Raw genomic sequence first — 23681 nt, 5'->3', positions numbered from 1 at the left:
CACACAACATACAAGCAGCAGATACCACTAGGGATGATTCAGCTGGAGGTGTTAATTGAGAGATCGCAATAGCAGCTGTTTGTTATTTACTTCTAGCCCTATATAGAGCAGGAGCCGTGCCCTAATGATTATCACTTTCTGGGCTAGTGTGTCTGTGAGTGAACTGGGGGTTTAGTGGTTATTGCAGAGGCATTGCAGATCTGTTGTTTAATCCTCTCTTTCCAGTGGCTTTGTCACGTGCTTGTTCTGTGTGCAATGAAGCTGTTCTGCATTGCTCTCTGCCTCTGTGTAGGAGTATTATTACCTACACCGATCTTTGCCGGCCGTGACAATGAGAATTCAAAGCAATCCTCCGACATCAATACGCTGTCCAAGCACTACCGCATTCTCCCCATGTTCATCCAGGCGTCGGCTCCTCTGGTAGACCCAAAGAAACTCCGGCCGGCCACTGGCAGCGAGCCCATGCCGGATGACCTGAGGCGCATCCTGTTCCCCGGTGACAACCTACGGAAAGGCGTGCATCCCAAGAAGGTCCAGAACCGAGGCGTTGCAGTGTGGGGAGACTACAGTAAGATGTACGTGGCAGTGCATAAGAACATCAACGGTTTCAGGTGCAGGCCTTCGGAGCTCATGCTGGGGAGCTGTGCCGTCAGTAAGACCACTGAGCACTACTACTACTTCATCTACGGGCTGAACGAGTGTGGGAACAATCGATCGGTAAGTAGCCGTGTGGATTCGCAGCTTGCACTGTTTCATGCTACGTGTTTTCTGGGAAGTAATGATAACTGGATAGCTGTGATGCTGGTTCCTGTATCTTCATAATGGCTCCTCCCTCTTCCATGGTGTTCAACTTAATCCTGTAGATCATTAATGGCCGACTGGCGTACTCCAACACTCTGCGCTACTCCCCGCCAACTTCTTCACACCCAGTAATCCGGGGCGTGTCCTTCACTGTGCCCATCCAGCTTGTCTACAACCGGTATGGATTTGCTTCCAGAACTCTACATAGCATTTGACCCTCTTCTAACCTGGATCCCAACTGCACCAGACCTGGTGCACAAAACCATGCTGTGTGTTCTGTGATCTCCCTCAGTCCAGCTGATGTCCACAACTTGCACTAAGAACTAGTGCCTATGAGGCTTCATCTGAGGTGTAGAGCAGTAATTGGAGGCAACTGGCTGCCTCCTTCCTGATCTGCTCTGCTGTACTGCCTTTGCAGGTTCCACTATTCCTACAAGATTGGCTACCAGCCCACATTCCCCCAGCATGGCAGCACCCTTCCAGGCATGGACAAATCTGCCTTCTTCAGAGAGCTGAAGAACAGACATGGCTACATCCTGGTCACCACCAATGGTACGGTATCTGTAACTTTGCTGGCTGCTTGTGGAGGGGTGTGTGTGCATGGATGTATAACCCTGCCCTGCTTCCACAGAGCAATGGATCAGACTCTCCCCAAAGAACATCTACTACCTGGGTCAGCCCATGTACTTCCAGGCCACGGGCTACTTTGCCACTGAAGGGCAGCGGCTGTTCATCCAGTCCTGCTATGCCACGGCCTCTCCAGATCGGCACTCCAAGCCCAGGTTCACCGTGATTGACAACTTTGGGTAAGGCCTTATTCTCGGTGGCTTAACTAGCTTTCACCCCGTCAACTGGTCAAGATGCCAGCGTCTCTGCTTGCCCACAGGTGCCTGGTAGACAGCAAGGCTGATGGGTGCCAGTCCAGGTTCGTGCCGTACACGAGGAAGGACGTTCTCCGCTTCACCATCGACGCCTTCCTGTTTCAGAAGACCCTGTCCGAGGTATCCAATGCATGCTGCTATGATGGAGCCCACTGTGTCACTTTTCCACCATTGCTGAGCCAAGATCGATGGGAAGCCTTTTCCCGAGGATGTGGGAGAACCTTTTTATAGTGATTTGAAGCCAATCCCTGTATGTTGTCTGCTCCCCTACAGCATGGGATGACTGAGCTGTACATGCACTGCACCATGACTGTGGCAGAACATGTGACTCCAGGCGCCAAATCCTGCACCTACAACCGAAAAGCTAAAAGGTACCTCTATTGCAGCAGCCTGCTGCTCTGGGCAGCCTGTGAGGGGGGGAAAAACAGGCCCGTGACCCTCTCCTCTCTTGTGAACAGGTGGGAGGAGCTGTATGGGAACCATGCTGTGTGTGCGTGCTGTGACTCCAGGTGTTCCGGGGACCGGGCAGAAGGTGGGTATACTGGTGCTATGAATCTTGGCTCCGTTCTTTGACTTGCAAGTGCGTCGACTTGCAGTCCCTCTATACCCACGTGTCCTATAGACTAAGAACACGCACCATCCGTAACTCCTCAATCCTCTTTCCTTGTCTGTATTGACACCAGCTCAGAGGAGTGGCCTAGTGACCAGTCACCTGCTGCCCTTGGAGCATCCTGGTGCTAAAATGAACTCTGTGGAAGGATCCCATAGATATGGGGAAGAAGGGAGCCCCATCCTGGAACCGCATGCTGAAGGAGAAGCTAGGCAAGTGGACTCTCACCCAGAGGAATCTGCAGCGGTAGAGGTGCATTCCTGGGATGTCTCTGAAGAGGGACCCGTGGCATCGGATGACTTCCATATGGAGGAGACGGAGGAGGAGGATGAACGATTCCCAGTGTAACAGGATGGCTGGCAGGTAAGGGTCTTCCTCTCCTAGTGTTCCACTGCTTTGTTTCCCAGGCTACAGTGCTCATCTGCTCCTTCTCTCCCCAGGTCCGAGAGGAATTAGTGTCTGCTTGTGGCAATGGAACCAATAAACAGTCAAAATGCATCTGGGTCTCCTCTCTTTATTCCAATCCACAGCTACCAGTACTTCTGGCCAACACTGACATGAGGTCCGTATTCTGAGGCCCTGTCAAAGGTGTGCAGTGGCCTATGGTGACATGGGCTGAGTCCAGCTTATTGTAGACTGTATGCAGCCCAGGGTTCCACCTGCATCTCTTGACACCTGTTCTGATATTTCAGACTTGCTGCAGTTGCTGGTATTCCAACTGATGGAGGTTATGGGGACCTTTTTCTACAAACCGTAATGCCTGACTAATTGGAGTCCACCTATACCCAACCTCTCTGATGCTAAGACAATTGGGCAGTCCACAACCCCAGCCAGTTCTTTCACACCAGTATCCTAATATTAGGGCTGTCAATCGATTAAAACATTTTGATCGTATGATTGTCATGAGTTAACGCATGATTAATTGCATATTTTTATCTGTTCTAAATGTACCTTAAATTAATACTTTGAGTTTTTAATACTCTAATCAACATGGGCATGGACAAATATGGATGCTTTATGCAAATCTGTTATTAGTGAAACCATACTCCACATAGAGCATGAAGACTAGACCTGTTTCAAAGGTCATAGATGTTTTTCAAATAACTTGTTCATGCCTATTAGACACATGAACAAAATAACATAGAAATACCAGGTTCCCATTACTACTTTCTTTGCAGTGAGCAATTTACTTACATAAGCCTGTTTACATTTAGTTATTTAGCCACCCATTTAGTTATCGCTGTGGTGAGTCTATTGCTTGTGGAGTTGTCCCTCCATCTCTGCTGCAAATGATCTAGTGTGCTCTGCCTTTGGTGAGGTGGAGGAGAGCTCTCTGCACCAGTTGTATGCTTTGCCATCAAGTGATATTTTAAACTTGACGTGCGGCGGTGATAATTCATATCGACAAACAATGCAGACCACTTCAGACATCGTTTAGTATGTGAATTTTCCGTTCAGAAGACTTTTTTTTTTTTTTTCTCTGATGCTGCATCCTTTCCTGTCTTACGGCTCGCTATGGCTGCATCTCCATTTCTCCAACTACGGGCTAGGCTACAGGTCAAAATGCGCGCTGCATTAATCGTGCGTTAATAAAATTAGTGTGGTTAAAATTAATCTCCTTCATTGTTTTTGCTTGAGGTGGAACTGCATCATGTATGACCCAAAAATGGTAGCAGAGCAGCACAGAGGTGTGAATCTAGAGTGATCCAACCAATAAATAAGCTTATGTCAAATATGTCAAAACTGAAGGATAGTAATCGGATTGGTAGCAGCCGATATTATTCATATTTTATGAACAACTGAACTGTGTTGCAGGCTGTTGTTTTTGTGGATGGTTTGCTGGTCTGTTGTATAACAGCCCTGCAGAGACAATCAGTATGAAGGTGAACACGATTTCGTTAATGTGTGCCCATTTACAAGTTCAATGAATGTATACATAAATACAGCAGATCTGGGTTTTCCTCTGAAACATTAAGGACTGGTTTCATAAATGCGTCTATAAGTTCATAAACGCCACGAGTGCAACGTGCACACTTTATTTCAGTTATAACCTGCTCTATTGTAGCTGCTGTTACTGTACGATTCATCGTGATACGTGTGTGTTTTATTTCAGCTGTAACTTGCCCTAGTTAAGGACGTCTACGGCGTAATTTAAAAATATTACAGAAATTGTCGTTTGCAGTTACAAATCTGTAGTAAGAGTAATAAGTTAAGGGAGTCAAGTTGAGCCATTTAAAATACAAATCTACTAATGATGATTACAATAATAACAACAATAATAATAAAATAGCAAATATTTATTTTAGTGCTGCTCCGCTCCTCCCACAACAGGGCGTGGACTTCCGACACTGGCCTGGTTTTCCTGTGGCGCTTTATTAGAACAACAAGAGATAACAGTGTGTTTCTGTCTTTATTCGACCGCATGTGTGGGTGTAACTTTGTAATTGTTTTGTGAGGTCCCGGAACGTTTGGGGTGAAATGCAAAGTAATCTAATAGTAAAGTAACTAATTTATTTGCCCAGGGAGTAATAAGTAAAGTATCTTGTTACTGTTTATATGAGTAAAGAATACAATGTAATATGACCAAACACTGCTCTTTTCTTTCTCTTTTGGCGTGTTAGTTTGTTGTTGACAGAGATTCAAAGTGTGAGAGAAGCAGGCTGGCAGTGGGGATGTAGCTCAATGGTAGAGCGTATGCTTCGCATGTATGAGGTCCTGAGTTCAATCCTCAGCATCTCCAGGCTGTCTTTTAATGGAGTCCGTGCACTATGTCATTGGATGCACATAGCAAATACCGAAGAAATCAGGATCCCGTGATTCATCGGTCACACTAGTGTGGGCCTTTTCGGCACTCTCTCCCAGCATTCGTCCGAGAAACACCGTGTGTATGTATTCATTGTGAGAAGTGAAGCTACTAAGCTACTAAAAAAGAAGTGTTAACCAAGCACCCAACGATGCGTTTTCTCCCACTGAATTGTGCACCTCGAAAGTCTACCAAATGCAGACTCCTTAGCAAAGCATTGCCCCCCACAGGACACCGACTTATATGTTGACCCTCCCTCTCTCCATAATCAATCCATCAGCTAGGAACGGACCTAAATTCATGATGAAATTACACGTGCAATCAAAGCAAGACAGAGAGCACGCTGTGTCGGTTGCGCAAGAAGAAGAAGAAGAAGAAGAAGAAGACGAAGAATACATTCACCAGTATTCACCCGAGCGCCTTAGGCCAGAGACCTCGTGTGGCAAGGGTAGCGTGTCTGACTCCAGATCAGAAGGCTGTGTGTTCAAATGACGTCGGGGTCAGTGTTTTGTACACCAGCAGTCACCAGTAACACAAAGGTTGCATGAGTAATTGCACAGCTGACAGTGTAAAGTGAAAAAGCACACTCTTGTTGATTTTGCAAAAAGGGTTTGAAGTAGCATGAAAGTGAGTAGATAGTAGGGTCCTATGGGCGCGGCCTATTGTGTTATGACGTATGACCTAACCTTATTAATATTCCTACGTCATAATTGGGGGGCGTGATTTTAGGTAGCGTTATTTCCTTAATTATTCCTACGTCATATCCGTCAGAAAGTGTACACCCATAAAACCCTGAACAACAAGGCCACCCATAACCTGTTGTTCTTGTTGTTCTTGTTGGTCAACTGTAGAGTGTGAATGGGTCAGATCCTCCTTTAGTGGTTGGGGGTCTTTTTTAAATATACATGTAATGGTTTAGGAAATCTAAACCGTTATAAGATCAACAAGTTCTGTTGTCTGTAATGGGGCCCAGGTCTTATCAATGCCAGTTTTGAATAGGGTGTTTATCATATCCACACTGTCTCTTTCTCTGTCTTTGTCTGTCTCTCTCGCCCAATCATTTTATAAGATCAACAAGGTTTGTTGTCTGTAATGGTCCCAGGTCCTAACAATGCCTGTTTTGCATAGGGTACTTATGCTATCGACACTGTCTCTGTCTCTGTCTCTCCCCACCAATCTCTGGAAACATCTGAGGATGTTCAGTTTGTTTAAGACAAATTTAATTAAAAATTAAATTAAAAAAGCGTGTGTGTGTGTGTGTGTCTGTATAGGTTAATTGTTTTTGTAAAAAAAAAAAAAAAAGCTGTGGTTATATTTTATTTTATATTAGCTCTCTCACATAATGTGTTCATTCGTTTTACTTAAATACATTCTAGGGTCTTAAAGCTCGTAAGAGTTAGACTTAAGATAATGGTGTGCTTTTAATGTATTTTAGCTGTCTCAATACCTAATGATAAAGCATCGTTTAAAAACAACTGATCACTCAATGCTAAATAGCTCACATCACTCAAGGCTAAATCGCTCACACTGCGGGAGGGGGTCAGACAACAGTAGGTATGACGTGTGATATCAAAACATTCAGAATACTTTTAACCTATATAATTTATAAGCTTTGTAAAATAAACCCAAATATCTCTTTTGCGGTGATAAATGCTGTTCTGAGCAGTTTGTGACTTGTTTAATACCAAACAAAGCAGAGCTATTTAAAAAAAAAATCACTGTAAAAACTATTAGAGTGATGGTTATTTTAGATCTTTATAGTTATTTTCTTGGTTCAGGTTGTTTTTTAGCTCTTATAAAGGTGTGACATATTCTTAGTGGTTGTTGACTATAGGTCTATATGATTTAAAAATGTTTTTTGAGAGCCAAAAAGGTTCTAATAAAAGTTTAGAGTTGAGAGGAGAGAGATCGGCTCCATCTTGGTTTCTATTTGAAATTTGATGTAGTGCCATTTTATTGGTTGGTTTTGATATGTTAATTTGTAACGCAAAGTCCAGACCAGAACAAAGCCTTACAAGCATATGGACAGCAGTATAAGTATGAAGGTCAGGTCTTCAGCTCGGCAGACTCATACTGACCTTTCGATTTAAGACTAAAGATCAACAATGGCCGGAAACAACATCAGCGACCTCGATTTAAATGATTTGTTATGTAAGTCTTCAGATTAATTTCATTTACATGTATTGTAAATAAGGCTATAGCATCTGTTTTAAGCTCTGTAAATTATTTTTCAGCCAGTCAACAGGAGTTAATTCCCAACGCCGAGGAGATCATCTGGAACAACGCCGGTAAGCTTTTTGTGTTTGCGCTCATGGGTTCTTATGTATGGGTGTGTGTGTGCGTGTGTGTGGGTGTGTGGTTTTGAAGCGGATCATTAGAGTTTTGAAAACGTTTTAATATATATTAATGCTGGTCTCTTTAATTACACAGAAACTATCGAAAGGCCCTTGGTTAATGTCTCTGAGGATCGACCAAGAGAAGTGGTTGCCCCTAGACGGACTGTCTGCCGACTGGGTAAGAGCTAAACCCCCGTTTGTTTGTATCGCATTTCTGTAAGATGTTTGAGTTCAGTTTTGTTAATTTTAAAAAATTATCCTTTCTAACAGTATTAAGAAACGTGGTTCGAGACAACGAAAGGCCTTCCACATCGAGGGCTTGTTTCGTTTTACCTTCAAGAACCGTAACCTTTCAAGAATCTGAAAGGCCGTCAGCCCCGGTATCTGATAGCTGTGAGTATATATCTGAAGCCTGTAAATAAGAGGTTAAAGCTTTTTATAAAGCGGCGTGGTTAAAGGTTAAACATGTCTCTTACCTTCACAGCGGTGCAAAAAGCTAAACCAGCCGAAAAACATAAGAAACGATTATTCTGTGGAGGTAAGTAAGATCTTTCAAACTTTAATGTTTTTAAAAGGTATTTGTTTGTCCTGCGGAGGGTTGAGGGTTAATGTTTAAGGGATGTGAGCCTGTTTCCTGTAGGGCGGGGGGTTCTGGGAAAGACCTGTAGAAGGCCGAACACGTCTAGGCTTGTTTCTGGGTAATGTGTTTAGAAATGACCGATTGCCGTACCGTCTGGTTAGGAAGTTAAACCGACCGAAAGGGTTTAGTAATATGTTTGGCATATCTACCGCTATTATACTTCGGTTTTAAAGTGGTTGTTGGAAAAGGATTGATTGTGTTCATTGTATTTAATATTTAAACAGATCGTGAAAACGCTTGTGAAACAGGAAGTCCCGGGATCAGGAAGCGTTTACACTTGGAAGGTTCGTTTAAAAATGAAATGTTGCTGTGTGTGTGTGTGTGTATATAAATGTGTTTTATTAATAATATTACAGTTTTTAAAGAAGCATTTAAGAAACAACTTATTTACTTATCTTATCTGTAACTGTAAAATATTCGTCAGAAAATGTTTGTTCATAACCATTGGCAAAAGTACTCCGTAGCTTTGAAACGCGAACCACATCACCGATGTTGAACTTATAAGTAGTTTTTCCCTTCTTAATAAATGGTCCGTATACATTTTTATAGACCTTAAAAGAATTACTTTGATCAACATCTATAGGCTTCATTTTAATACTGGTGTGATACCCTTGGTTGTAAGCCTCGATAAAATCCTGAACTTTATCAAAATACTTGAACGTGTTGACCGCTGTAAAATATTTCCACATTTTGGTCTTTATGGTGCGGTTAAACCTCTCCACCACCGATGCCTTAAGCTCATTACCGGTGGTGAAATTATGTATTTTGTGTCTCTTCAGTAGATTCTGAAATTCTCTGTTGAGAAACTCTTTTCCTTCATCAGTCTGCAGTTTTTTAGGACATCGACCCTGGGACAATATATCCTCAAAGGCCCTTGTCACCGCCCGACCTGTTTTATTATGTAGAATGCGAGCCCAGGCATGTTTCGATAACACGTCGATACACATCAACATAAATTTGTGACCATTGTTATGTTTTGATAAATTTGACATATCGACTAGATCCATTTGCCATTGTCAGTTGTCAGTTGCATATACGCGGTTTCTTTTAAAGTTAATCCTGAGAGGTTTATGTAAGGTATAGGCGTCTTGTTCCCGTAACCATTCTGAAACAACCACATCATTAGCCTTCACTCCTGCCTCCGTGAGTCCTCTTTGAAAACCCTTCTTACCCGCCAAACCCCCAATCTTTGCTGGGTTGTAGTATAATTCCTGCATTTGGGGAGCTTGCCGAGTCATTCTGTCAAATAACAACACAGACCCACACTATGCGCAAAGTTTTCATACAAGGTTTTTTATTCAACTTCAGGAGAGCAGATACCCCCTTTTAGACATTTGAGAAAAGTATAACATACACAACAATTTTTTCTACGGTCCAGACAAAAATAAATCAGATGATTGGTTACTTGATCTATATCAACAAATACCTGTTTCTTTATCTTGTAGGCACACACCTCAGTTACATATGTAAATAAAACAACAATATGGCCTATTTTAAAAGTAAACAGAGGTGTATTAAACATGCTCAGTAAAAGGTCATACAGATGTTGATGAAATGGCCTAATATAATTCTTGGCCCCCTTGAGCGTTTCATCCCAGTGTTCGTACCCCCCGGTCTTTGTTACAGCCGCCATTAACTTTTCCAGGTTTGAAAGCTGGTCCTCATCGATGGTTAAATCTGTAGAGAAAAGGCTCGCGTTGGCTACTTTTTTGTCAAGCACATGGTGTAATAGAGCTCTCAGGTTAGCTGTAGAGTGTTGATGACAGAACCAGTTGCAGAAGCAGTCCAGAACATTCCCCATATTCAAAGTCCCTTAGTTCAGGTCAGAGGCTGAATCAGTGGCATAGATGTCGAATTCTTCGTCGCTGTCCCCAGCTTTAACTTCTTTACGGAAGAAATAAGCTTTTAGCTTGCCAGCGGTTTTTCTACTCGGCTCATCCAGGTCATTGAGCAGCTGCCCAAGTTTCTCTATTATAAACGGCTCCTTTTTCAGCTCCAGCAAATCTCATCTATGATTTTCTGGACTTGCACCGGGGTGACATGTAGGTGGGAGTAAGACAGCGCCTTGATTAGCGCAGGTTTCAGCCACAGTTTGTTCAGTCTTCTGTAAAACACGTCAAAATAGAACTGGAAATAGTAGCGGTCTGGTTCAAACAAGCTCGGAACTCAGAATATACACATGGGTGCTTTTAACCACTCTGCTTACTTGGTCACGTACCCCGGGCATAAATCCAACGTCTTCATCACGCCCCCGGGACAGTTCGATGCTCATTGGGTCGCCTGGTGGTTTGTGGGGTGTTTCTACATCCATTGGACCGACCCCCTCCTGAGACGCACAGCCGGTAGACAGTTCAGCAAAATCGAGGCCCTCCATGAGCTCCAGAGGCTGGGGCTCACCGAGACTCATTTGGACATCCATCGCACAGCATGCTGTTTCGTCCTGAGGGACCCGCAGTCAGAGGGTTCCGGAGTGTATAGAAAATCTGGGGAATAGAACCAGGGGAGATCCCGGGTTTGAAGAGGTCTGTAGAGCCTGTCGACGTCCACAGCTTTCAGGTAAGATATTCTCTTTAATTTTAAACCATGAATGAAGTGTTGTGCCTTTTATCCCATCTCTTCACTACGTCACAACAGACAGCCCTCTAAGAAGAGAGTAGCCCCTGAGCCGCCAGACCCCCTCCAAACCCCCACAGGTCATCTGTTTTATCATCGTCGTCGTCCTTCAAGGGGGATATATAATCCATAATCCAGCATATTCTCCTTCTAACAGAATCCAGTTGCGAACATTTGGTCAAGATGTCAAAACCGTTATTTATACAGGTTATGATCTTTTTCAAGAACGGCCAGTCCAAGTCGTCAAACATGATATCGGTAACCTGTTTTTCTGGCTCCTCCACAAACCCTTCAATAGGGTTTGTAATCAGGGTACTGCTAAACAAAACCTTGCGATCGGTAGTTATCGATAGACTCTTCACCACTCTACCGTAAATCTGCAAGCTTTCCCATTCATAAAACCCTTAGTTGGAGAGCCCATTTCACATTCTCTTGGACCCTCTTGCAAGCCTTCTAGAGTCTTATCCACAAGACCCAGATCTCTCCAGGCCATCACCTTCAACCAGTCCTCATAAGAGTATTCAATTACCGTCTCCAAAGGTTCCAACGTACCCTCCTTCTCTCCCAAAGCAAGTGCCAGCTAAGAATGGACAGAGAAGCAAGTGTCTTTTGCATTGGCTGGGAATCAAACCTAGATCAACTGATCAGAAGGCAGCTATGCTAACCACTATACCACAAACACGTATGTATAAGGGCCACACAATATGTGATTCCAGTCGAACTTGATTCCAGCATGGCAAAGTGGCAGGCAATTTGTTGTCCATATTACAATCAGTCAAACATTTGGGAAGGCCTATTTTGGGAATCTCCACTTTCCTGTTCATGAGTGCGGAATGAAATTGTCCATTAGCAGCTTTCCAGATCTTTTTCGAAAAGGATCAAAAAACAGAAGTGTTTCAATGCATCTCCTTCTGGGTTATAAGCCCAGCTGGCTTGTACTGTGCCACTCTGCTCTTTACACACACATCCACCTGTTACCGTCACAGCCACTCCTATATTGCAATCAATTCAAGTTTGCAAAGCCCTGCGTTATTTCCACTTTCCTGTTCAAGACTGCACACCAAGCTTCTCCATGCGCTGGAGCAGCTTTCCAGGTTTCAGTGCCTTCACATTTCACCCTGTATGTGCTGTGGGAAGCATCACCTGAAAGGGAACAGGAGCCAGATAAGCAAATGCTCTAGGGGTGGGTTGTACTAACGGGATCCGATCTTGATCTTGATCTCAATTGTGTTGTACTAAACGGATCAGGACTCAATCTGAGCTCAGATCTGAGCTCAAAAATGATCGTGCTTTTGAGCAGGATCAGAGCTTTATCCGACTTTTTAACATTCAGGAAGTCTGTAGACTTCATCTAGTTCGCCGGCATCCAACACGCACACCGCAGCTATTTAAAGACAGGCAAAAGCCTTTAGAGGTTTCTTGGGAGGAAGACGTATGATTGCTGTATAGATTAGCAGCATGAAACATACTTAACCTCACAGACACAGTTGATCCTGTTTGAGGACCTACATCGAAGCGCAGTCATACCTTACCAAAACTTTTGGACCTGCGTTCACCGTTGAGATATTTTGCAACTGGCAGGTTTCAGCACATACTAGGTAACATTGTCGATGTAGTCAAGTCTGGTTCAGCACAGATAAACAATGAAGATGTGACTTACATTCTTTACAAAGATTTGCACTTTCAAATAAACAGTATCATTCTGCTTTTGTGCCTTTATGGTGACATGTAGTTTGTGTGCGATTAGGGTTGTATTTATTTACATTTCTTTAAAAAGTATGTAAAAGCTCCAGGAACCCCGTTGCAAACTACTGTAGCAACTCCACGGCTGTGCAATGCTTTAAGAAGCGCCCCTACACGCCATACCTGTAAGACATTTCTTAAAACTCACCTTTATACAAAAGCTTTTAAGGATCTCTCTTACTCTTAGTTTGCAAATTGTATTAAATACTCTTGCGTTGCTACTGTTGTGTTGCCTGTTTGATTTTGTATGTTCTGACTGTTTGACTTGTAGCGCTATTTGATATGAGAAAAGTGCATTATGAATACAATTGATTGGCTAGTTATTATTATATAATTTGTGTAGCTAAAGAAACGCACAACAGTGCAAGAAACTGCAAAGGTTGTGTACTTTGTGAGGTTTGAACGGATCTAATGTTCCCTGTCCTTGACGGACAACTTTTCGGATGATGGAATACAAATGATCGTGTGGGATCCTGTGGCAATGATAAGCAGACTGACATTAACATGCATTGGGAAACGTAGTGAACAGCTAAGCTTATTTCATTTATAAAGTCATCAGCAATAGCACAGCATAGTTTTGTCAAAGGTTTATGATACTACCAATAATAATAATGATTAAGGAGGAGCTGACAATACAGATTAATTGCTCATGAAACAGACTTCCTTTACTTCTGTAGCACGTATTGCAGTAAACATATCGTCCTCTGACAACACAAACGCCCTGACAAGCTCGTTGAGCAAGCGATGCTCACAAGGGGCATTTCATCCACGTTAAGTAAATCAAGAGGGTTCCAGCAATTAACGCCTTTTCCAAATGAATTCCAGACAATGCAGCTGCCCTTAGCTTTAACAATGGCTTGATTAGGTGGAATTTGTGAAACAATGAATTTAAACTGCAATTTGAAAGCTATAGGCGCTTCAACTTATGTGAACAACATAATACAAAAATGACAGACCTAGCCCTCTAATTCACTGGATATAACAAACACATTAATAAATGTAACCAGGAATTACACACAACATTAATAAATGTAACCAGGCATTACACACAACATACAAACAGCAGATACCAATAGGGATGATTCAGCTGGATGTGTTAATTGAGAGATCACAATAGCAGCTGTTTGTTATTTACGTCTAGCCCTATATAGAGCAGGAGCCGTGCCCTAGTGATTATCACTTTCTGGGCTAGTGTGTCTGTGAGTGAACGGGGATTTAGTGGTTATTGCAGAGGCATTGCAGATCTGTTGTTTAATCCTCTCTTTCCAGTGGCTTTGTCACGTGCTTGTTCTGTGTGCAATGAAGCTGTTCTGCATTGCTCTCTGCCTCTGTGTAGGAGTATTATTCCCTACACCGATCTTTGCCGGCCGTGACAATGAGACTTCAAAGGAATCCTCCGACATCGATACGCTGTCCAAGCACTACCGCATTCTCCCCATGTTCATCCAGGCGTCGGCTCCTCTGGTAGAACCAAAGAAACTCCGGCCGGCCACTGGCAGCGAGCCCATGCCGGATGACCTGAGGCGCATCCTGTTCCCCGGTGACAACCTACGGAAAGGCGTGCATCCCAAGAAGGTCCAGAACCGAGGCGTTGCAGTGTGGGGAGACTACAGTAAGATGTACGTGGCAGTGCATAAGAACATCAACGGTTTCAGGTGCAGGCCTTCGGAGCTCATGCTGGGGAGCTGTGCCGTCAGTAAGACCACTGAGCACTACTACTACTTCATCTACGGGCTGAACGAGTGTGGGAACAATCGATCGGTAAGTAGCCGTGTGGATTCGCAGCTTGCACTGTTCCATGCTATGTGTTTTCTGGGAAGTAGTGATAGCTGTGATGCTGGTTCCTGTATCTTCATAATGGCTCCTCCCTCTTCCATGGTGTCCAACTTAATCCTGTAGATCATTAATGGCCGACTGGTGTACTCCAACACTCTGCGCTACTCCCCGCCAACTTCTTCACACCCAGTAATCCGGGGCGTGTCCTTCACTGTGCCCATCCAGCTTGTCTACAACCGGTATGGATTTGCTTCCAGAACTCTACATAGCATTTGACCCTCTTCTAACCTGGATCCCAACTGCACCAGACCTGGTGCACAAAACCATGCTGTGTGTTCTGTGATCTCCCTCAGTCCAGCTGATGTCCACAACTTGCACTAAGAACTAGTGCCTATGAGGCTTCATCTGAGGTGTAGAGCAGTAATTGGAGGCAACTGGCTGCCTCCTTCCTGATCTGCTCTGCTGTACTGCCTTTGCAGGTTCCACTATTCCTATAAGATTGGCTACCAGCCCACATTCCCCCAGCATGGCAGCACCCTTCCAGGCATGGACAAATCTGCCTTTTTCAGAGAGCTGAAGAACAGACATGGCTACATCCTGGTCACCACCAATGGTACGGTATCTGTAACTTTGCTGGCTGCTTGTGGAGGGGTGTGTGTGCATGGATGTATAACCCTGCCCTGCTTCCACAGAGCAGTGGATCAGACTCTCCCCAAAGAACATCTACTACCTGGGTCAGCCCATGTACTTCCAGGCCACAGGCTACTTTGCCACTGAAGGGCAGCGGCTGTTCATCCAGTCCTGCTATGCCACGGCCTCTCCAGATCGGCACTCCAAGCCCAGGTTCACCGTGATTGACAACTTTGGGTAAGGCCTTATTCTCGGTGGCTTAACTAGCTTTCACCCCGTCTTCTGGTCAAGATGCCAACGTCTCTGCTTGCCCACAGGTGCCTGGTAGACAGCAAGGCTGATGGGTGCCAGTCCAGGTTCGTGCCGTACACGAGGAAGGACGTTCTCCGCTTCACCATCGACGCCTTCCTGTTTCAGAAGACCCTGTCCGAGGTATCCAATGCATGCTGCTATGATGGAGCCCACTGTGTCACTTTTCCACCATTGCTGAGCCAAGATCGATGGGAAGCCTTTTCCCGAGGATGTGGGAGAACCTTTTTATAGTGATTTGAAGCCAATCCCTGTATGTTGTCTGCTCCCCTACAGCATGGGATGACTGAGCTGTACATGCACTGCACCATGACTGTGGCAGAACATGTGACTCCAGGCGCCAAATCCTGCACCTACAACCGAAAAGCTCAAAGGTACCTCTATTGCAGCAGCCTGCTGCTCTGGGCAGCCTGTGAGGGGGGGAAAAACAGGCCCGTGACCCTCTCCTCTCTTGTGAACAGGTGGGAGGAGCTGTATGGGAACCATGCTGTGTGTGTGTGCTGTGACTCCAGGTGTTCTGGGGACCGGGCAGAAGGTGGGTATACTGGTGCTATGAATCTTGGCTCCGTTCTTTGACTTGCAAGTGCGTCGACTTGCAGTCCCTCTATACCCACGTGTCCTATAGACTAAGAACACGTACCATCCGTAACTCCTCAATCCTCTTTCCTTGTCTGTATTGACACCAGCTCAGAGGAGTGGCCTAGTGACCAGTCACCTGCTGCCCTTGGAGCATCCTGGTGCTAAAATGGACTCGGCGGAAGGAGCCCATAGATCAGGGGAAGAAGGGAGCCCCATCCTGGAACCGCATGCTGAAGGAGAAGCTAGGCAAGTGGACTCTCACCCAGAGGAATCTGCAGCGGTAGAGGTGCATTCCTGGGATGTCTCTGAAGAGGGACCCGTGGCATCGGAAGACTATGCAGCTGAACTGTTTAAAGGTGAGGGGGAGTCTTGGGCGAGCTTTCAGGAGGAGGATGAGGATGATGAGCGAGAGGAGTTCCATAGGGAGGAGACAGAGGAGGAGGATGAGGATGAGGATGAACGATTCCCAGTGTAATGGGATGGCTGGCAGGTAAGGGTCTTCCTCTCCTAGTGCTCCACTGCTCTGTTGCCCAGGCTGCAGTGCTCATCTGCTCCTTCTCTCCCCAGGTCCCGGAGGAATTCCAGTGTCTGCTTGTTGCAATGGAACCAATAAACCTTCAAAATGCATCTGGGTCTCCTCTCTTTATTCCAATCCACTGCTACCAGTACTTCTGACATGAGGTCCCTATTCTGAGGGCCCCGTCAAAGGGGTGCAGTGGCCTATGATGACATGGGCTGAATCCAGCTTATTGTAGACTGCATGCATCATGGTTCCACCTGCATCACTTGATGCCTGTAGTGTAAGGTACACTTATAAATTTCAATGAAAGAAGGTGATACTATAAATTCACTTATCACGAATCCTGGAATCTTGTAGAACTCAATTTCTGTAATACTTGGATGCAGACACCAATTCCAAAGATATAAATTGTCAAATTTATTCAAAACAAAGACTAAATGTAGCACTACACTAATTATACAAAAGGGAAAAACTAATTAAAATTCAACTCTAGATCAACAAATCAAAGACAAATCGTTTCCGTGACCAAACCAAAGACCATGGCATCGCATATGATAACACACAAATCGTTAAACAAAAAAGGTTATAAACACATTGACTACAATACCGGTTAGTAAGACGAAGGTGAGTCTCTCGTTAGTATTATTAGTCAGACATTAAATAACTACGCAGGTTAGAAGTTATGTCCGGTAACTTCTCATTATATATATATATATATATATGTCTCATTTACGTTTAGGTGCCGAGAAAGATCCTATCATTACTTGTTACCACAATTTCCCTTAACTGATTATTATTCAATGATTAAGGATAGGCAGGGCCACCAATAATCTAAGGTCTATTAACTTGTGTCAATTTCAGACTAAACGGTTAAACAGGAATGAGAAGATATTTCTCGGTGTTGACAGATTTTATTTCTAAAATTATCAACAAAACCGTTTAATGCAACACACATTTATATTTAAGAAAACTAAATGATATTACACATTCTAGAGTTATGAATCACAGAATAACATTTCTAATTGATTTCTCAAATGTCATGAATCATGAACGCCAAACTGTTAAACTTATCTGAACTTCGTCGCAGAGAGGCCTCTCTGGCTTCAGGCTCAGATAACAGTACATGTCACGAGGTCCGTGTGTTTTGGAACAAAGGCAGTCCGGTTCGGCTTTGTCCAAGAACTTCCACTCAGTCAATGCAACTGGAAGTTGGGGTTTCGCGAAAGTAGAGTCGTTTCCAAAAAGATTTTCCACTGGTTTGAAGGCTCCAAGGTTGTGCACAAAATCTTCTTGGCAAGCAGGGTCTCTCACCATACTTATTTGAAGACAAAATCTTTGAGGAAAGCAGGGCCCTGCTTGTTCCAAGGGTCAAGTTTCTTAAGACTCAAATAGCTATTTAAATGACTGACACTTTCGTATACAGTCGACTTAGTCAATTGTCCAGCTGTAAAACTCCACTGATCAGGTGGGCACAGGCGGGCAGCGCAGTCTGTAAAGTTCTTTATTTAATAAAGTCCTTTAAAGAATTCTTCGTACGGCTCAATCTCCTTCTCCCAGTTTAACTCTTCTGTTGCCGGCAAAGACTTGGTTGGTTTCTGGTTCCGGTTCTGGCAACAGAGCTACAGGTTGAGCTGTGGCAGCGAGTTACTGGTTCAGGTGAGAGAGAGAGAGAGAGAAAGAATGTCAGCTGTTCCTTATAGTCTGTCAGATCAATAGGTGGTTGGTCCCTGAGTTCTTGAGATTGGATTTCAGTTTCAGCCCCCAGTGTCCTATTGGAGGGGGGCTTGATTTATGACTGATGTCAATCCATGCCATCTTTTGGAAATGCCGGTTGGCCTGGGTTCGTAGCTCTATGTCGGGATTTCGACTCTCATCCACTTCAAAGAGTTTTTATCACCTACAGGCCCCTTTCTCCAGACATTTCACAGCAGGACTCTAAACCATTCGGCCCATTCTCGGTGCCATCCTCCCCAAAACTGTCACTTTGATGCAAACCAGTTCCAAGCTGATGAGCTAAGGAAATCTGATAACTTTGGGGGGGGAGAGGTCTTCTTTAGATCAGTGCTTCAGCTCAGAGCCCAAATGCTCTTATCCAAATACACCCAACATAACGCTACACACCTGTTCTGGTATTCCAACTGATGGAGGGTCTACAAACCATGATGCTTGACTAATTGAAGTCCGCCTATTGCCAACCACTCTGAAGATCAAAATAATCCTGCAGCCCACAACCCCAGCCAGTACTTTAAGAGGGACAATATCACCCAGACAGCTTAGAAAGAAAGGAAGGCCGATTGCTGTCAGTATTTGTTTGTAGCTGCTTTCCTGGTGGCGGTTAGCATTCTTTACCTGCCCTGGATTCATTCACATGATTCACTCTGCAGAGAGTGGCTGTCAAAATGGTGTCCAAACATTTAATGCTATCTCTAGTTTGACCCTTAATAGACAAGGGGGATGAATTGGATTAAATGAAATCTAAACCCTGCTGTGTCAAGTGAGAGAAATGCATCAGGCAAGCGCAAATCTATAGGGTGCCAACTGTAACCCCTGAGTCCTTTTGCTTCAGAGTGTCCTTTTTCACAGCCTCCGTGTATTTTTTTTACCCACATTTCTATATAATGAAATGCTAAATCTCAATGTTTGGAGAAATAATTTTGACTGAATGCTTAGTTTGCAAAGCCCATATTTTGGATGTATCTACACTGTTCACTTTGAAATAAATATTTAACCTGATCGAGGAGACCCCCGAAATAAATCTATAGCTTTGCCCCATCGTGCCTGTTTTGGTGTCCATTTAATAACAAAGTGATCCAAGGATCCTATCCAGTGTGGTTTTGAATGTTCCCACATTTTCAGCTTCATCCACATCACTGGGGAGTTTGTTCCAGATTTGTGCCAAAAATGTCGGGGTGGGAAATTCTTTCAACATTGATTTCTTTGTGTAGTGTTGTTTTCAGCACAGTCCTCAAATCCTGTTGTCCTTGTTGCCACAACAGGTAAGTGTGTGTTCCTGGGTGGTAAAAGATCCCTTGTCAGAAGTGGGATGCAAAGCCAAGCCTCCAGAGGAATTTCATCAGAAAGCACAAACAACCCTTATATTGCACAGGTGTGCAGATCAGTGTGGTAGAATTCAAAAGGAAAGGTAGCTCCCACTCGTGAATAGTTACAGGAATTGTCCCGTCCGCTCTTGATCTTGAAACAGGCACATATGAACTCCTGTGAAATAACAAGAGATGGATTACTACCCCTTCTCTGCTGCAGCAGAATTTTACTACCTATTGTGCAGATCAGGGCTTGCGTTTGTCACCAATGTGCCTCGATTTATTTCTGAAATATAACTCCCAGAAAGCATTGTCTTTGTGTTTTTGAAATTGAATAACCTCAAAAGAAAGAAATGATCCAGTCAATTGATAAAAAAAAAGTCTAGCCGCTGCATTCTGTAATGAAAAAAAAATTAGATGACAATTACAATCAAAGCAAGAAAGAAAGTGGGCTGTGTTAGATGCGCCAGCCGGGAATCAAACCCGAGTCACAAGAATGGGAATCTTGTATGATACCACTACACCACTGGCGCTGCTGGGGAAGCTCTGGCTTGTGTCCTTGAAGCAAATTCACAAGACGTCTAGAAAACGTCCCATGGGGCAAGATGATGTCTTAATGATTATCCTTATTAGTCTGTTGTCGATCTGCTTAATACGTACCTAGCCAATCACTACATCACAGGGGCATGGTTGGCATTTGTGGAAAATATATCTTCATGATAGTGCATCCGAATATTCAAAACTGAAGGATAGTAATGGGATTGGTAGCAGCCGATATTATTAATATTTTATGAACAACTAGGCGGTGTTGCAGGCTGTTGTTTTTGTGGATGGTTTGCTGGTCTGTTGTATAACAGCCCTGCAGAGACAATCAGTATGAAGGCGAACACGATTTCGTTACCGTGAGCCCATTTACAAGTTCAATGAATGAATACATAAATACAGCAGATCTGGGTTTCCCTCTAAAACATTAAGGACTGGTTTCATAAATGCGTCCATAAGTCCATAAACACCACGAGTGCAACGTGCACACTTTAGTTCAGATATAACCTGCTCTATTGTAGCTGCTGTTAGTGTACGATTCATTGTGAAATGTGTGTATTTTGTATCAACTGCAACTTGCCCTGGTTAAGGACGCCTACGGTGTATATTACAAATATTACAAAAATTGTTGTTTGCAGTTACAAATCTGTAGTAAGAGTAATAAGTTAAGGGAGTCAAGTTGAGCCATTTAAAATACTAATCTACTAATGATGATTACAATAACAACAACAATAATAATAAAATAGCAAATATTTATTTTAGTGTTGCACATGGAAACGTTCTCTTACGGTAGTGTAATGCTTGTCTGAATATAATGTTTGCCTATAGACGTTAAGCTATTCCTAATATCTCTTAAGAGAAACGTATTTATTACGCTGTCTCCAATCATCTAAAGCATACAGAATAAAATAGCAACAAAAGTCCTTTCCACACCAGGCTCTATCGCTCGTAGAGTTGCTTAAAACGAGACACAAACCAAACCCACAATTGCTCCGCTCCTCCCACAACAGGGCGTGGACTTCCGACACTGGCCTGGTTTTCGTGTGGCGCTTTATTAGAACAACAAGAGATAACAGTATGTTTCTGTCTTTATTCGACCGCATGTGTGGGTGTAACTTTGTAATTGTTTAGTGAGGTCCCGCAACGTTTGGGGTGAAATGCAAAGTAATCTAATAGTAAAGTAACTACTTACTTTGCCCAGGGAGTAATAAGTATTAAGTTACTGTTTATATGAGTAAAGAGTACAATGTAATATATTATTTTCTGTGAGTAATGACCAAACACTGCTCTTTTCTTTCTCTTTTGGCTTGTTAGTCTGTTGTTGACAGAGATTCAAAGTGTGAGAGAAGTAGGCTGGCAGTGGGGATGTAGCTCAGTGGTAGAGCGCATGCTTTGCATGTATGAGGTCCTGAGTTCAATCCTCAGTATCTCCAGGCTGTCTTTTAATGGAGTCCGTGTACTATGTCATTGGATGCACATAGCAAATACCGAAGAAATCAGGATCCCGTGATTCATCGGTCACACTAGCGTGAACCTTTTCGGCACTCTCTCCCAGCATTCGTCCGAGAAACACTGTGTGTATGCATTTATTGTGAGAAGTGGAGCTACTATGCTACTAAAAAAGAAGTGTTAACCAAGCACCCAACGATGCGTTTTCTCCCACTGAATTGTGCACCTCGAAAGTCTACCAAATGCAGACTCCTTAGCAAAGCATTGTCCCCCACAGGACACCGACTTATATGTTGACCCTCCCTCTCTCCATAATCAATCCATCAGCTAGGAACGGACCTAAATTCATGATGAAATTACATGTGCAATCAAAGCAAGATAGAGAGCATGCTGTGTCAGTTGCACAAGAAGAAGAAGACGAAGAAGAAGAAGAATACTTTCACTAGTATTCACCCGAGCGTTTCATCAACCGCCCTTAGGCCAGAGACCTCGTGTGGCAAGGGTAGCGTGTCTGACTCCAGATCAGAAGGCTGTGTGTTCAAATGACGTCGGGGTCAGTGTTTTGTACACCAGCAGTCACCAGTAACACAAAGGTTGCATGAGTAATTGCACAGCTGGCACTGTAAAGTGAAAATGCACACTCTTGTTGATTTTGCAAAAAGCATTTAAAGTAGCATGAAAGCATACGCTTGCCAGCTGAGAATAGACAGAGAAGCAAGTGTCTTTTGTATTGGCTGGGAATCAACCCTAGATCAACTGATCAGAAGGCAGCTATGCTAACCACTGTACCACAAACACTTATATATAAGGTCCACACAATATGTGATTCCAGTCGAACTTGATTCCAGCATGGCAAAGTGGCAGGCAATTTGTTGTCCATATTGCAATCAGTCAAACATTTGGGAAGGCCGATTTTGGGAATCTCCACTTTCCTGTTCATGAGTGCGGAATGAAATTGTCCATTAGCAGCTTTCCAGATCTTTTTCGAAAAGGATCAAAAAACAAAAGGGTTTCAATGCATCACCCTCTGGGTTATAAGCCCAGCTAGCTTGCACTGTGCCACTCTGCTCTTAACACACACATCCACCTGTTACCGTCACAGCCAGTCCTATATTGCAATCAATACAAGTTTGCAAAGCCCTGCGTTATTTCCACTTTCCTGTTCAAGACTGCACACCAAGCTTCTCCATGCACTGGAGCAGCTTTCCAGGTTTCAGTGCCTTCACATTTCACCCTGTATGTGCTGTGGGAAGCATCACCTGAAAGGGAACATGAGCCAGAGAAGCAAATGCTCTAGGGGTGGGTTGTACTAACGGGATCCAATCTTGATCTTGATCTCAATTGTGTTGTACTAAACGGATCAGGACTCAATCTGAGCTCAGATCCGAGCTCAAAAATGATTGTGCTTTTGAGCAGGATCAGAGCTTTATCCGACTTTTTAACATGCAGGAAGTCTGTAGACTTCATCTAGTTCGCCGGCATCCAACACGCACACCGCAGCTATTTAAAGACAGGCAAAAGCCTTTAGAGGTTTCTTGGGAGGAAGACGTATGATTGCTGTATAGATTAGCAGCATGAAACATACTTAACCTCACAGACATAGTTGATCCTGTTTGAGGACCTACATCGAAGCGCAGTCATACCTTACCAAAACGTTTGGAGCTGCATTCACCGTTGAGATATTTTGCAACTGGCAGGTTTCAGCAAATACTAGGTAACATTGTCGATGTAGTCAAGTCTGGTTCAGCACAGATAAAAAATGAAGATGTGACTTACAGTCTATACAAAGATTTGCACTTTCAAATAAACAGTATCATGTTGAACTGTACATTCTTTTGTGTCTTCATGGTGAGGTGTAGTTTGTGTGCAATTAGGGATGTATTTATTTACATTTCTGTAAAAAAGTATGTTAAAGCTTCAGCAACCCCGTTGCAAACTACTGTAGCAACTCCACGGCTGTGCAACGCTTTGAGAAGCGCCCCTACACGCCATACCTGTAAGACATTTCTTAAAACTCACCTTTATACAAAAGCTTTTAAGGATCTCTCTTACGCTTAGTTTGCAAATTGTATTAAATACTCTTGCCTTGCTACTGTTGTGTTGCCTGTTTGATTTTGTATGTTCTGACTGTTTGACTTGTAGCGCTATTTGATATGAGAAAAGTGCATTATGAATACAATTGATTGGCTAGTTATTATTATATAATTTGTGTAGCTAAAGGAACGCACAACAGTGCAAGAAACTGCAAAGGTTGTGTACTTTGTGAGGTTTGAACGGATCTAATGTGCCCTGTCCTTGACGGACAACTTTTCGGATGATGGAATACAAATGATCGTGTGGGATCCTGTGGCAATGATAAGCAGACTGACATTATCATGCATTGGGAAACGTAGTGAACAGCTAAGCT

At 43.6% G+C, this 23681-nt stretch overlaps 2 protein-coding genes and 3 non-coding genes across 5 annotated transcripts; 4 read left to right on the top strand and 1 right to left on the bottom strand.

The window, feature by feature from the left end:
• The first annotated feature begins 136 nt into the window (after positions 1-136).
• Positions 137-2790, top strand: LOC136767829 (zona pellucida sperm-binding protein 3). Its single transcript, XM_066721860.1, has 9 exons — positions 137-717; positions 864-979; positions 1220-1353; positions 1433-1607; positions 1688-1802; positions 1956-2053; positions 2141-2214; positions 2366-2655; positions 2733-2790. The coding sequence occupies exons 1-8, from the start codon at positions 256-258 to the stop codon at positions 2638-2640; spliced, it is 1449 nt and encodes a 482-aa protein (XP_066577957.1). The 5' UTR covers positions 137-255; the 3' UTR covers positions 2641-2655; positions 2733-2790.
• Positions 2791-4960: 2170 nt separating this feature from the next.
• Positions 4961-5032, top strand: trnaa-cgc (transfer RNA alanine (anticodon CGC)). Its single transcript has one exon. It is a non-coding gene; the product is annotated as a tRNA-Ala (tRNA).
• A 9839-nt stretch (positions 5033-14871) lies between these two features.
• Positions 14872-16348, top strand: LOC136767915 (zona pellucida sperm-binding protein 3). Its single transcript, XM_066721994.1, has 6 exons — positions 14872-15070; positions 15151-15265; positions 15419-15516; positions 15604-15677; positions 15829-16211; positions 16289-16348. Exons 1-5 carry the CDS (start codon positions 14946-14948, stop codon positions 16194-16196), a joined length of 780 nt encoding a protein of 259 aa, XP_066578091.1. The 5' UTR covers positions 14872-14945; the 3' UTR covers positions 16197-16211; positions 16289-16348.
• Positions 16349-19744: 3396 nt separating this feature from the next.
• Positions 19745-19815, bottom strand: trnag-ccc (transfer RNA glycine (anticodon CCC)). Its single transcript has one exon. It is a non-coding gene; the product is annotated as a tRNA-Gly (tRNA).
• A 1371-nt stretch (positions 19816-21186) lies between these two features.
• trnaa-ugc (transfer RNA alanine (anticodon UGC)) lies at positions 21187-21258 on the top strand. Its single transcript has one exon. It is a non-coding gene; the product is annotated as a tRNA-Ala (tRNA).
• The last annotated feature ends 2423 nt before the right edge of the window (positions 21259-23681 follow it).

This window comes from Amia ocellicauda, chromosome 14, assembly GCF_036373705.1.
Source record: "Amia ocellicauda isolate fAmiCal2 chromosome 14, fAmiCal2.hap1, whole genome shotgun sequence".
Taxonomy (NCBI): domain Eukaryota; kingdom Metazoa; phylum Chordata; class Actinopteri; order Amiiformes; family Amiidae; genus Amia; species Amia ocellicauda.
This window is presented reverse-complemented; position numbering and strand designations above follow the sequence as displayed.

Bases quoted from the DNA above. Each gene is read 5' to 3' on its own strand.
- LOC136767829 (XM_066721860.1), top strand. From the start codon at position 256: ATGAAGCTGTTCTGCATTGCTCTCTGCCTCTGTGTAGGAGTATTATTA. The intron at 980-1,219 runs GTATGGATTTGC...CTGCCTTTGCAG, and splicing joins ATCCAGCTTGTCTACAACCG to GTTCCACTATTCCTACAAGA. The intron at 2,215-2,365 runs GTGGGTATACTG...TATTGACACCAG, and splicing joins TTCCGGGGACCGGGCAGAAG to CTCAGAGGAGTGGCCTAGTG.
- LOC136767915 (XM_066721994.1), top strand. From the start codon at position 14,946: ATGTACTTCCAGGCCACAGGCTACTTTGCCACTGAAGGGCAGCGGCTG. The intron at 15,071-15,150 runs GTAAGGCCTTAT...GCTTGCCCACAG, and splicing joins ACCGTGATTGACAACTTTGG to GTGCCTGGTAGACAGCAAGG. The intron at 15,517-15,603 runs GTACCTCTATTG...TCTTGTGAACAG, and splicing joins TACAACCGAAAAGCTCAAAG to GTGGGAGGAGCTGTATGGGA.